The 14,689-nt window shown below is 35.1% G+C and overlaps 1 protein-coding gene across 1 annotated transcript in view; it reads left to right on the top strand.

Annotated features, from left to right (window-relative positions):
- Positions 1–1,062: 1,062 nt before the first annotated feature.
- Positions 1,063–14,689, top strand: part of TACR3 (tachykinin receptor 3) — a 56,546-nt gene continuing 42,919 nt past the window's right edge. Inside the window, exon 1 of the mRNA XM_039848748.1 lies at positions 1,063–1,932. Coding sequence (XP_039704682.1) covers positions 1,385–1,932 — 548 coding nt within the window. The 5' untranslated portion in view covers positions 1,063–1,384. The remainder of the gene's footprint in view (positions 1,933–14,689) is intronic.

The raw sequence follows: 14,689 nt of genomic DNA, 5'->3' as shown, positions 1-14,689 counted from the left end.
TCATTTTCAAATGTGAAAACTGAGGTTCAAAATTTTCAAGTGTTTTCAGGAGATTGTTAAATTATGTTTAACACTGAATTCCTGTATATCTATCCCCGAGAAATTAATGAAAGAGAGCTTGGCCTCTGGAACATCCTGATAAATTGCCTATCTACAGTCTACAGAGACCATTTCCTACAGCTGGCACTGCACAGAGCACTCCAGTTCACATGCTCCAGCCAAAGCTCAGAAGTCAGGCTTGCCCACTTACCCAGGAAACTAAGGCTATTGTTGCTTATCCTCATGTTCAGGCCCTGAAAACCAAAGCGCCAAATGTCCAAAACTGTATAACCGAGTGTATGTATTCAGATTGCTTACAGGATACGTTTATCCCAGAATAATAAAGAAATCTAAGTCTTGTCGTGTTTAAACAAACAAACAAACAAAAAACCCACATCTTGGGATTTCTAATTTACCCTCTGTGCGTTATGGCATTCCAACCTAAGCCAAGTCTCCCAAACCGTAGCCTCTCATGGTGATAGAGATTAAAGAGGAGGAACAGGGGACTTTGGAAGTGAGAGCGAGAGGAAAAGGGATCTGAGAAGTGATAACATGAACACGCAAGCAGAAGGTTGACTGAAATTCCAAAAGCCAGTTAACACCTAACAATATGACCATAGCCCGCAGCAAGCTGCACCCACACACTCTCTCAGGGAAAAGCTCCGGGGATTGTGCCTTCAGTTTAACGGTGAATGGTTTCATTGGTTTAGAAATGAACAGCCCACAGAAATGTCTGAGAACAAGGACCTCAGCAAAATATCCTGAAGTTAAAGAGGAAAACCAATCTTGGCAGGATTTTAATTACGTGTGAGGAAGTACAGCCCTTTCTTTGAGATGTCCACCCTTCAAGTTCCAGCTGCTCCGCAGCAAATAGAGAATGAATGAAATCTGAAGGGTGGGGTGGAGGAAAGGGGTACAATCGTTGTCTGCGAAGGGGTTGGTCAGCTCCGCGGCCCCTACAACGTCACCAAAGCAGGGGGCTATAAGAGACTATAAAGCGCGCCGCAGCATCCGAGCCTCAGTGCTCCGCAGCCGGTGCCAGGCCATCCCCGAGATCCCCGGCGGGGACAGTTCCTAATCTCTCTCTTCCGGATCGTCTCATCCTGCCTGCCTGCCAAAGTCGCAAACTCCTCGGACAAAGTGGCGCCCTTGCTCTCCATCATCTGCTTGTTCAAAGCATCTTTTCAGGAACAAGAGGAGCGGTACCTTCTCTGCAGCGCTTCCAGGGGTTGGGGGCTGAGGACCGCCCAGCAACCAAGACCAGGAGGCAAATAAGAACTTCAGGGGAGTTGGCTGAGGCTGGCGGCGGGTGAGTGGGCAGATCCGGGGCTGCAGACTGGTGGCGATGGCCTCTCTGCCCTCGGTCACAAACTGGACGACAGGCGCGGGAGGAGAGGGCGTTGATGCCGGGAGCCTGAGTGAGGCGCTCGCGTCTGGGGCAGCGGTAGGAGTGGCTGAGGCTGAGTGGCTGCAACAGCTCATCCAAGCCGGCGATCTCTCCGCCTCGTCCCCCACGTTGGGACTGCCCGAGACTTCCCCGGCGCCTTCGCAGCCGCGGGCCAATCTCACCAACCAGTTCGTGCAACCGTCCTGGCGCATCGCGCTCTGGTCCCTCGCGTACGGCGTGGTGGTGGCCGTGGCGGTCTTAGGGAATCTCATAGTCATCTGGATCATCCTGGCCCACAAGCGCATGAGGACCGTCACCAACTACTTCCTCGTGAACCTGGCTTTCTCCGACGCCTCCATGGCAGCTTTCAACACCTTGGTCAACTTCATCTACGCGCTTCACAGCGAGTGGTACTTCGGCGCCAACTATTGTCGCTTCCAGAATTTCTTCCCTATCACAGCCGTGTTCGCCAGCATCTACTCTATGACGGCCATTGCTGTGGACAGGTGAGAAGAAGGACAGGCGAGAGGGAGGAGGGAGAGCTGGGCGGGGAATAAAGTTACAAAGGAAATGGTGACGAGGTGGGTTTGGTAAAGGGAAAGAGCCTAGGAAAGAGTTCCTGGAGAAAAGAGGTCAATGACCCACTCGTAGTCCTCCAGCGGCTGAACTAGTTTCTGCTGCTACGGCCTCCCGCACTCCCACGCTAAGCCCTGGTCCCGGTTAAGGACATCTACAGAGACCGAAGAAAAGGAAGGAAGGAAATGGGGAAATGTCATTTCAAGTAGGAGAAAGTCAGCTAGAAACACTTATTTCTCATATGACTTCAAACAACTGCAGCAAAGCTTACATTTTCTGCAAAAAAAATGTGCTTTTTGGCCTTCTGTCTCTCGGTCAGTCACTATTCTCTCAGAGAAATGGGCGATGAGTCTACCCTTCACACTTCCCTTTTCTCTCCGGTCTTCTGGAACTCATCCCCACCCATCGCATTCCCTATCCTTACCCCATGGCCAATACTGGTTTGGCATGCCAGTCACAGAGCATCTATCCATCAGGGACAACAGGTTCCCTCCCAAAGATTGCCATTGGCTAGCAGTTTCCACAGTGTCTCAGGTCAGACTTCACTTCTGGTAATCTGTGGAGGCTATGAGTTGAGTAGACACTGTGCCTCGAAGACTGCATCCAAATCTTTCAGATAATGTGCAACAAAAAGCCCAGGGAATAATTGTTTAAAAAATGAGACACACTACTTTAGAGCTGTTTAAGATAACTTTTTAGATTCTTTCCTCATCTATAGTGGGGATTCTGAAATGTTTAAGCAATTAAAAGAAGCTCGATTGACCTTCAACATTTGTTCTGATATTTAAGTTTTAAAATTTTCTGTGTGCATTTTCTTTCTCATATTGACATTATGAAATATGCATGCTGTGTCAAGACAATGGTAAATCTCCCCCTGTTATTGAAAGCTGGTTACACTTTAATTCAACATTATGCTAAAAATGACCATACCAATTGATTTCAGTATTGGTTTTGTGATTGGCAACTGCATGTGGAATACATGAGGTAATTTCACTTTAACTTCAAATCTCAATATTCTCGCTTGTGGAAGAAAAGAGTATTCTTTCCCGACATTAACGAGTCTGTTTCAAAATAAAGTGAGGCTTAATATTAATTCTTACTACATTAAGCCACTATTATAAGAAAAAAATAAGAAGAGAATTCTTTTTATAAGTCATTCCTTTATTTATGTCATTCTTTTAACCCTTACTGTTTTGAAATAGTGAACACAGAGATATTTATCAATAAATCTTTAGAAGCTTTTTTGAATATCAGATCCAGAGGATTAAACTGAAGGAACACTGGTTACTTGCCACTAACTAGGATAAATTAGCACAAAATCACATTTTTTTACAGCCTCTGAAACTGATCTTTATCCCTTTCCCCTTTATCTCTGATCTTCCACATGTGTAGGGACAGAAATAAATAAAAAGAAGCAACAAAATCAACTCCAAATTGGGGAACAGGTGAAATTGCTTCTAAGCTTTCTGTACCAAGGTAGAATTGGTTTGAGCATCTTATTTTTTCTTTTGCCTTGGGGTATTTTTTTGTCTTTTTTATTTCTTGTAAGCACATGGTTTTTAATGTTGTGATCAGGAGGAGAGGCATTAGCATATCATGGTATAAAATTCTCACAATCTTGAAATGTTAATGATGCATTGTGAAATTTGATGAAAGTTTAGTATGTGTGAAATTGGTAGTTTAAGTAAGAGGAAAATGTTTATTTTTCCAATTACTTTCTGCTAAAATTTATACAAAATCTGAAATGGCTTTTGAGTTATTTTAATGGCTAATATAATGCCATTTCATTACACTCACTGATTTGAAATTAATGAATACTTTAATAACTCTTTCCTATAAAACATTTGATTACTAAAATTTATGGAGCATACAATTTGCAACAAAATATGAAGTATACTCAGTTCAGATCATTTTAAAATCTCTTACTTAAAGGAATACTCTTATTTGAGCAGACAATTGATAAAAAGAAATACAGAAATAGAGAAAAGCCTGTTTAAGATAATTTTTAGAATCAAATACTATGCAAATATAACAGTTATTAGAACTCTCAGTAATTCACCGGTATACGGAAACCTTCTGCATTTGTGTCTTATGAAACATGAACTGGAAAAACTTGTATTTGCAGTTATATTATAGATTAAACATTACAAGGTAGACCCTTCTAAGGAAGTTCACATGAACTTCATGGTGGCTTGGTTTATGGTTGCATGGACTCCCTGCCACATTGGAACATAGTAAACGGTATATGCTCACAGAAATTAGATTTTCTTATATAATTAATGTGTTATTGAAATAACCATAAAGGTTACTTAACCCCTAATTTGTTCTTACTGATAAAAAATGCATCCTTTAGACTGCCTTGTGAACACTTGGCTTATTGAAATGTGAGTGTTTTCTATCCCCACTTAATAAAAACGGAATTCAACTCACTCTGTCGCTCTGCCTAGAATCAAAAGATCCTGAGCTTGAAAACTACTTTCTCTTCAACTCAGGCACATCTGGCTTCCCTTCAGCTGCACTGAAATGCTTGCAACCACCTATGACCTTAGAAATTTTAGACCTGAAAAGAATTGTAAATACTCCCTTCATGAACACCTATATTTTACAAATGGAGAACCTCAAGCCAAAGATCACACATTTTGTCAAGTAAAAGGCATTGAGTTTTCTTTGAAATGTTTGGCGCTCTATTCTGCATTGATAAAATTGCTTGCTTTCTATGTCCACTTTTATATACATATAATATTGATAACTCTACTAAAGATTTAAATGTGAAGTCACAGATTTTGGTCTTATCCTGAAACGTGTTACCTTTTGCTTTGTTGATAATTCCTGCAAAGCTGTGTTTTTGTTGGCTAAGAAGTCATCTTTATTTCTACAGTTTCTTCTTGCCTGGAAGGTTACCTCACCACCCCCCAACACCCTAAAACACACACAGTGGAAGTATTTGTCAATGAAGAGTCACTTTTTCTCTCCATTATCGTCCCTAAATTTGCCATGTTAAAATGTAACATTTAAATATAACATTTATTGAAAAGATGCTAAGCTTTCCCTGGATCATGCAGTAGAGCCAAATTCAAATTGCTGCATTCCATTCCCAGGCCTGTGCTCTTCTTAACCTCTACACTATTATGGCCCCTAAGAAGTAGTGATGATTACAATGTTTAATTAGATGGTTATTCCTTTAATTAAATTAGAATTTAGCACTTGTTTATGCTGTATATTTTACTTGTACATATAGCACTTTTCACACATATATTACCTATATTTTAATTGAGAATGTAAATGTTAGAAAATTATTAATGGAACAGTTAATATAATATAAATATTGTCATTTTTATTCATTTATGACACGTGCCACTCAGTATTTGGAGATATTAGTAAATAGAAAATGTTTTTCCATTTTCTGAGCAAATTTTTGAGATTGTTAGAAACTCTAATTATTAAAAGAAATATTTAATCAAACTGAACTAAGTTACATTTTTAACCAAATAGATAAAAATTGATCTTATATGCTACTCTTAATTTATTAATTTCTTTAAAAAAATTCTTTTATATAAAGCTAACTGTTATGCAAAGTATTCATTGAACCTCTATTTCTTTTGAAATTTATTATGGGCAAATAAAAATATACAATCATAAAAATTGTGAGGCCTCAATCTGGTAACAAATTATCTAAAAGTACTGTGGTAAATTCTACATCATTGCTATAAATATTATGGATATAAACACTTTGGTCAATTTTTTTTACACCACTCTTTAATTCTATTGCCGAAAGCCAATCTTCTCACTTCTCTATACTTTAGAGAAAGCTACTGGCCATGTAGTTAATAGCTTTTATTTGTGTTACAGTAAGACTTAACTTATTTTTTAGCCCACATGATAAACAAAATGAGTTTAGCCCAATATCTATTACTTTATCTTTGCATTCTTTGCAAAATAGTAACTTAAACTTATGTTTTGGAAAAGATTACTTTTTAGCAAATTTATTATCTTTGGCTCTTGCTACAATTTGTAGTTCTTATTCAGGGGTTTTAAAATACACCATTTGCATCCGCATGCGAATTGCTGTAGTGAGCTGTGAAAGTTCTGTTAAAATAATAGTGAATTCTTGTAAAAATTATTTATGAGCAGATAGTGAAAGCAATAATTATATGTTATTTGAATGGGTGAAATGCAAGGTCATCACAGAATAAGATGTAATCCAAAGTGGTTCTTATATAACTAGCAGAACTACAGTTGATATCAAGGTTACATTAACCACAATAGGAAAAAATATGTCAAAAAAAGTTTGCAGCATATTTAGCCAGCATAATATTTTTAAAAACCTTAATTAATATAACATATTCTTACACACATAGAAAATATAACTAATAGAAGAGATATAAACAGAGAGTTTGTTCACAAAAGAACCAAATATGTCTAACAAACATAAAAATATGAATGGCTTATATTCTTCATTTTCTTACCTGCTATGTGCTCCTCAAGCCGCTCAAATCTGACTTCCTTTCACAACACTCTATCTAAAGAGTCTTATTATAAAATGTTTTGGGTATTTGAGTTCTCGACTTTCTTGCCCTTTCAGTAGTATTCCCCACAGGTGACTATTGTCTCTTGGCTTTCAACTTTCTAATTCCTTTCTTCATCTTTGGCATATCTCCTGTGACTGTATTTCTAAGTCTTTGCTTCTGTGTAGTGATTAAATGCATAGGTTCTGCAATGCTAAATCTCTCTCCCCAAATTATCTAATCCGAATCTCTAGCTTCGTTTTTCACTGTTGAATAAAGAGTTCCCATTTTCTGTCTATTATCTAGCTGGTTTACTTCTGAATTATAAAGATACATAATAATCCATACAATAAAGCAGACAAATATAAATGAATCAAAAATTAAAACTAGAGAAAATATTATATATGTAAAAAAATAAATAAATAAGAACAAGACCAGGGTAAAGTTATAACATAGACATTCAAGTTAGACTCCTAATCATTTACAAAAGTTGAATTTCAAATGTCTCTGAGATTCTTGATAAACTTGCAAAAAAAGGATATATAATTAGAAATAAGGTTTACATTGTTCATAAGAAAATACATGCACGTTTCTTAAGAGCTAAAGAATTTCTAGTTTTCAAATTTCAAGAAATACCTTTTATAAGTAATAAAGAAGACAGCATCCTCAACCACACTGTCATAAATGCAAAATCAAGTTTTTTATAGATGTTTGTTTAGCGTTCCTCTGAGTCATCCAAAGGCATGTGCCAAAGCAAAGTTCAGAATGGAGTTCTCAGAGTACTAAACCTTTATCTGGGCACAGTTTCCAAATAGTCTGGTTTGATGAAGAGTATATTTCAAGAAAGGATAAATGTATTTTCTCTAGAAGTACTTTTCTCATCTGAACTTTGGATATAGTTTGAGAAGCAGATAACTCAAAATTGTAATATGTGGCAAAAACTCTCTAAATTATTCTCATTCTAGTCTCCGTTCTCTGATTCTGAACCATCCTCTATACCAGTCTTTCATTTGAATGTATTTTTTCTCTCTCATTTATTGTAAGGGACACACATGCACAGTGTAAAAATATCCAAAAACATAAATATTATAAAGTTACATTTATTCATAATTATCCTACTCCTCAAATTTTACAAACCTATAATTTTCATGTTCACATTTCAATACTCTTCTTGATTTTTGTGATGTATCATATATATGTATGATATATCATATTTATGCACACTATATTATACACATGCATAAAGTCAGACATATTTCTTTTAATTACTAATGTTTACATTATGTCATGTTTAATTCCACACACTAGCTTATTAAACATTTATTGAAAACTTATAAATCTTGGACTTTATTTGAAATGAGAATATAGAGATTCATCTTACCCTAAACCATTTTTACTTTAATTTTTTATCAGATAATACATATATTTGAATTAAAACTCAAAAAGTAAATGGCTCACCAATTTAAAATCCTATATCTAAACCTTCTTTTACTCTGGCCACATATGTTCAATTACCTATTTGACATTTCCACTTGGATGTCTGAAAATCTCCTTAAACACCACCAAAATCATTATTTTACTTCCAAAACTTTTCCTCTTCCAGAGTTCCCCTTATCAATAAACAGTACAAATATCCATCCAGTTGTTCAAACAGCTCCAAAATCTATTACCGTCTTTCTGTGTCTACCCCACTTTCCTTGTCCAAGCTTCTCTTATATCTTTCCTGGCCTATTACAATGGCCTTCCAATTGGTTTCCCCACATCCAGTCTTAACCCACCCTAATATTTTGATACAAAGAATGATGCCTTCAAAACATATCTAGGAACATGTTTCTGCACCCCTATTTGGAATCCTACAATATTTTCTCATTCTTATAAGAAGACTATTCTTAATCCAGACAATAATGACTTTTTTTATCCTGATCCCTGCCCAACTTCATTTAATGCCTTAACTCAACTGGCTTAAACTTTGTTCCAACTACTCTAATTCTCTCTCAAGTCCTTGAATATATGATGCTATCTTTTTGCCACTAAGCCTTTGAGTATACAGTTTTCCTTCTGTCTCCAATTCCCTTCTGCCAATTACTCATTAGTCAAATGTAGTCCTCTTTCAGATAGCAACTCAAATGTCACTTTCACAGGGAAACTTTACTTGAGTCTCCTGATTTAAATGAAATGTTCCTTCATAGATTCTCTTAGTGCATGTTTGACATAGCATTTTTCTTACATTAAATTTCATATTTATATTTAAGAATATTTGATGAATAATTTCCTCTAATGGAGAGAGAGAGAGAGAGAGAGATGGAAGGAAGGAAGGAAGGAAGGAAGAAAAAACAATGTCAAGACTTGGCACAGAGCATGACAGTTCCTCCAGAGGAAGAAGCCACCTGCTTCTTCAGGTTGTTTTGGGCATGTTGCATCCAAATCTGCAAAACTCATAAGTTACAAACTTTGCCTTCTGCTAGAAATTTTTGTGATGTTTATTTGTTCCAAATAGATTTGGAAGAATGATCTTGTTCCTGATCTTTGCTCCATTAAACATTTCTTAATGACCAGTTTTCTTTTATCTTCTACTTGAAACTCTTTCCCCAGGGCTCAGCTCTAAACCATCTGTCTAGAATGATGAATTGTTTATACCTCTTCTTCCCTATGCCTCATGGCTCTGAGCATAATAATTTTTATTGAAACTTGCTCACTGGTAAATTAAATAAATGTTGCAAAATAGACAACTAGGGTGTGCAGCCCCACCACTTCATTAGACACAGTCAGTCTGAATCTCTAACACCAGAGGAATGTTTAGACCATGGATTTAACAGTCTGATATTGTACATATAGATATATATCTATATGTACATATAGATATATATCTATATGTACAATAAGGTAGATATAGATTTGATATGCTCTGAATGGTTAGACTTTAGGTAATTTTATTTTCTTTTATACTTTTCTTTTTATAACTACCTACAACAAAATGCATTCCTTTTACATGAAACAATAATTTATTAATTGATTAAAGTTCTGGAGGTAGATGGTGGTGATGGTTGCACAACAATGTGTATTTACTTAATACCATTGAACTGTACACTTAAAATATTTAAAATGGTAAATCTTATGTATATTCTACTACAATAATTTTTTTAAATGTTGATTTGTTAAATAGATACCTTTTAAAGAACCAATAATGACTCTGAGGTATATGCCAAACAGTTTGGACTCCAAAAGAGAAAACTAGATTAAAATTTATATAGATATTTTTGTGGTAGATGTTTAATGGCAACATTTTAAACGCATTTTGTGGGCTGCATTAGAAATTATGAAGACAACTCTGACAAGAGAGTACTGTTAGCATTATAATAGATTATTTCGTAAGCTGTAAAATCTTTTCCAGGAATTGTATAAAGATATTTCACCTGTGTGGAGAAATTTAGAAACCTGCCTAAAAGTACGGAGAAATAGCTCAGTATTTCTACTATTTAGTTTAGTATGTGACATATCTTTAAATATTCACTTAAATTCCTTATTTTGAGCTTACATCATTATTTATGAGTTTTTTTTTTTTTACTTCACATCTGCCCAAGTATCAAGGTTACTTAAAATTCTCTTATGCATATAAGGAAAATATGTATATGATTATATAACTAAGAAATAGTGGGCTAAATTGTATTCTAAAGCTGGTTTATTACTGGCTAGAGGAAATCAATTGTGCATATTTCTTCCCAGCTTTGTATACAGTGATGTTACTTTGGTAGCCTGAAATTATGATAGGAGTAGTTACATCTACAAATCTGCAAACACTAAAAATTAGCTTTATTTTTTTTTCCTGAGTGTCTGTGGTTAAACATTTACCAGCAAATGACTTCCTATATTTGTAGTCTCTCACTCAACAGATATTATTGAGTTCCTTTTAAGTACTAAACATTGTATAGATAAGGAGAACAATGGTATAAACAAAGTAAATTGGCCCATACCCTAATGATACTGTAATTAATATCTCTAGCTTGAACCCCTCAGCTGTATTCCAGAGTCCTAAATCCAACAACCTACATGACTTCACCCTTTGGAAATCTGTTACGCATCTCAGACTTTATACATCCCAAACTGAGTTCCTGACATTCCTCCAAAACTTACTCCTCCTGCAGTTTTCTGAGGTCAAAATCTGAGCCTCCGGTCAAAACTCTTGGAAGTATTCTTGACTCCTCTTCTTTCATACCTCATATACAATCCTTCATCAGGTCTAATCACCTCCACTTTGAACATATATGTAGACTCTAATGACTTCTTAAGGTGCCTCCTGCTATCTCCCTTGTCCAAGTCATCATCCTTCCTCACCTAAATGGTTCCCCTGCTCCTACTCTTGTATCCTTTAGTTCATTCTCAATGCAACAACCGCAGTAATCCTGTTAATAATGACTCAGAGCATATATCCCTTCTACAAATCCTCCGATGGCTCCACAGTGTTTTCAGGATAAAAATCAAAGCCCTTACAATGGTCTACAAAAATTTATAGTAACCAGTCATTTATTACTCTCTGACTTTAATTACCCCTACTCTCCACTCCACCACTCTGTTCCACCATCACTGGTCTCCTCTATTTCATCAGTATCCTAGGCATGTTTCCACCTCAGGATCTTACACTCTGTGTGAAACATTCTTCTTCCATGAGGCCTGCATTACTTCTAACCCCTGACTGTTCTATTTTAAATTGCTTTATTTTTTCTTTATCACATGTATCACCTTCTAAAATACCATATAATTAGCTCATCTGTAATGTTTATTGTTTGTTTTTTTGTCTGTCTGTCCTACTAGGTTGTTAGTTCCATGAGAACAAGCCTAGACCTGTGTCTCAGCTGAAAGAATAAATAACAGATAATATCCATATTAAGCTAAATCCATAAAGAAAAAAGTTTGAACATTTTCAAATTAGCATAAGAAACAATTTTGAAGAAATCAAAATGCTCACAAAATTGAGTGTTTATTTTGAATAAGTATTATTAATCACAATTCAGGTAAATAACTTACTGAATTTAAAAGATGTCACAGTACCATGTGTACTGATTTTTATACTTTCTAGTTGAATAGATATATGGAGGTAGTTTTTTCCAAAAAGCTAACTATATGGTGTAAAATAAATTCAAAACTTTTTCAACTATACATCATGTCTTCATTAACTTAAAATGTTTTACTCCTTATATCAAAATTTTTTTAATATTTCTTCAACAATGATGTACATAATCTAAATTTCATGCAGAGGGCTGTAGTATTTCAGAATCAAAGAAAAAATAGTGTGATCCAATATTACTTTTTAAAAATAATAGATTAAATTTTTTCTGTACAAAAAATTACTGGCAATCCCCATTCAATTATAGAACCATTGCAGATGAATATCTGTAAGGAACAAGAAAGAAACAAGTCTCCTTAGAAACATCTGAAAGGATACCAGTTTTAAGGTTTTAGCAGCTCACAAGTAGAATGCATATGCTAAAGATTAAACACACACACAGACACATACACACAGTTGACCTTTGAACAACACAGGTTTATGTTGTGCAGTTCCATTTACATACAAATTTTTAAAATCTGTTTTTATGCTAAGTGAAATAAGTCAAACAGAAAAAGGCAAATACTGAGTTATTTCATTTATATGTGGAATCTAAAAATAAATAAATAAATAAGAAACAAAACAAAACCAAAACAGACTCACAGATACAGAGAATAAACTGATGGTTGCCTGAGGGGAGGAGATTGGAGGGATGGGTGAAAAGGTCAAGGGAAATAGACTTCTAGTTATAAAACAAATAAGCCACAAGATATGTGTACAACACAGGGAACATAGTCAATATCATAATAACTTTGCACGGTGGTAGATGGTTAGTAGACTCATTGTGGTTATCACATCATAAGGTATATAAATGTTGAATCATTGTGTTGTACACTGGAAACTTACATCAGTGTACAACATAATGATTCAACATTTGTATACCAACTATAATTTAATAATTTTTTAAAAATCTATTTTTAAGTGGATCCACGCAGTCCAAACCCACGGTTTTCAAGGTTTAACTGTATTTTTGATCCATGGTTGGGAATCCACTTATGGGGAGGGCCACGTTAAGTTATAAACAGATTTGCCAGTTTTTACTGTGAGAGTGGTCAGTGCCCTGACCCAAGTTGTTCAAGGGTTAGCCGTATGTCATATATTTGCAAAAACAGATTACCAATTCTATATACACACTTCTCACTTTGCACAAATTTTAGTTACTAAGACATATAACACCAGTCCCCTCAACAGCATGGCTAAAATTTTTATAACCATGTCATAGTAACTGTGAATACTTGCATAAAGTAGAAAATTAGCTATCAACCCTTGAGTCCATGATTCACTACACAAATAACAGATGTACTTCATATTCAGTGATTAATCATATTCTCTTTTTCAAAATCTGTTACTGATTGGTCACTGATCATCTGTTCATGCTCAGACAGCAAAGCACATAGTCACATTGCCTCATTGACTTTCAGTGATAAACTCAAATGACAGAATGGCTAATTAAAAGAGGAACTTGTCAGCAAAGATGAAAGTGTAATGAAGAAATAAAAAGGGAATATAAGTTTTTAATGCCATTGGGTAAATACCATGGAGCACAATTGCTGGATCATACGATATGAATATGTTTACTTTTGTAAGAAGTGGTTAAATTGTCTTCCAAAATGTCTGTATCATTTTTCATTTCCACTAGGAATTCATGAGAGTTCTTGTTTCTCGTTTCTCTCCAGCATTTGGTGTTGCCAGTACTGTGGATTTAGCTATTCTAATAGGTGTGTAGTGGTATCTCCTTGTTGTTTTAATTTTCATTTCCCTGATGATACATCATGTGGAGCGTCTTTTTATATGCTTATTTGCCATTTGTATACTTTCTTTGGTGAGGTGGCTGTTAAGGTGGTGAGGTGGCCCTTAAGGTCATTGCCTCACTTTTTAATTGAGTTGTTTGTTTTCTTAATTTAGAGTTTTAAGAGTTTTCTATATTTTGAATATGATCCTTTATCAGACATGTTCTTTTGCAAATATTTTCTCCCAGTCTGTGACATGCCTTCTCATTCTCCTGATTCTGCCTTTTACGAAGCAGAAGTTTTTAGATAAAATTAATTCCAGCTTATCAATTTTTTTTTTCATGGATTGTGTCTTTGATGTTATATCTAGAAAAACATCACCATACCCAGGGTCATGTAGGTTTTCTTATACGTTATATTCTAGAAGTTTTATAGTTTTGTTTTTTACATTTAGGTTTTTAATCTATTTGAGTTAATATTTTTGAGAAAAGTAGGTCCGTATCTAGATTCTTGGTTTTTTTTTTTTGCATGTGGATGTCTACCACCATTTGTTGAAAATACTATTTTTACTCCATTGTACTGCTTTTGCTCCTTTATTGAAGATCAATTGACTCTATTATATGGGTCTGTGTCTGGGCTTTCTATTTTATTTCATTGATCTATTTGTATATTCTTTCACCAATACTACTGTCTTTATTATTATAGCTTCATAGAAAATCTTGTTGTTGGGTAGTGTCAGTCCTTCAAAATGTTTTTCTTCAATACTGTGTTGGCTATTGTGGATCTTTTGCCTCTTCGTTATAAATTTTGCCTCTTCATTATAAAATCGGCTTGTTGATATCCACAAAACAACTTGCTAAATTTTGAGTGGGATTGCCTTGAATCTATATATCAAATTGAGAACTGGCATCTCAACAATATTGAGTTTTCCTAGTTAATTCCAAATTCCACATGTTTCTTTATGATATATAGGACAGTGATTGACTTTTGTACATTAATCTTATGTCCTGCAACATTGCTATAATGGCTTATTAGTTCCAGGAGTCATTTTATCTAGTCTTTCAGATTTTCTATATAATTTCATTTTGTGATTTGTGAAAATGTAAATTCTAATTATATAACTTCACTTTATTTTTAAATTAACAAACAGTAAAGCTAATTTTAATTGATGTACAGATCTAGGATTTTTAATGCATGGATAGATTTATATGACAGCCACCACAATCAGGATACAAAACAGTTTTATCACCACAAAGAAACTCCTTCAGACTATACCTTTGTAGGCACACCCTCTCCCTGACCTAAAATATTCCACCACTGTATTCTGGTATTTTGAAAAAATATCATATTA

Source organism: Pteropus medius, unplaced genomic scaffold (genome assembly GCF_902729225.1).
Source record: "Pteropus medius unplaced genomic scaffold, Ma_sr-lr_union100, whole genome shotgun sequence".
NCBI classification, from domain to species: domain Eukaryota; kingdom Metazoa; phylum Chordata; class Mammalia; order Chiroptera; family Pteropodidae; genus Pteropus; species Pteropus medius.
This window is presented reverse-complemented; position numbering and strand designations above follow the sequence as displayed.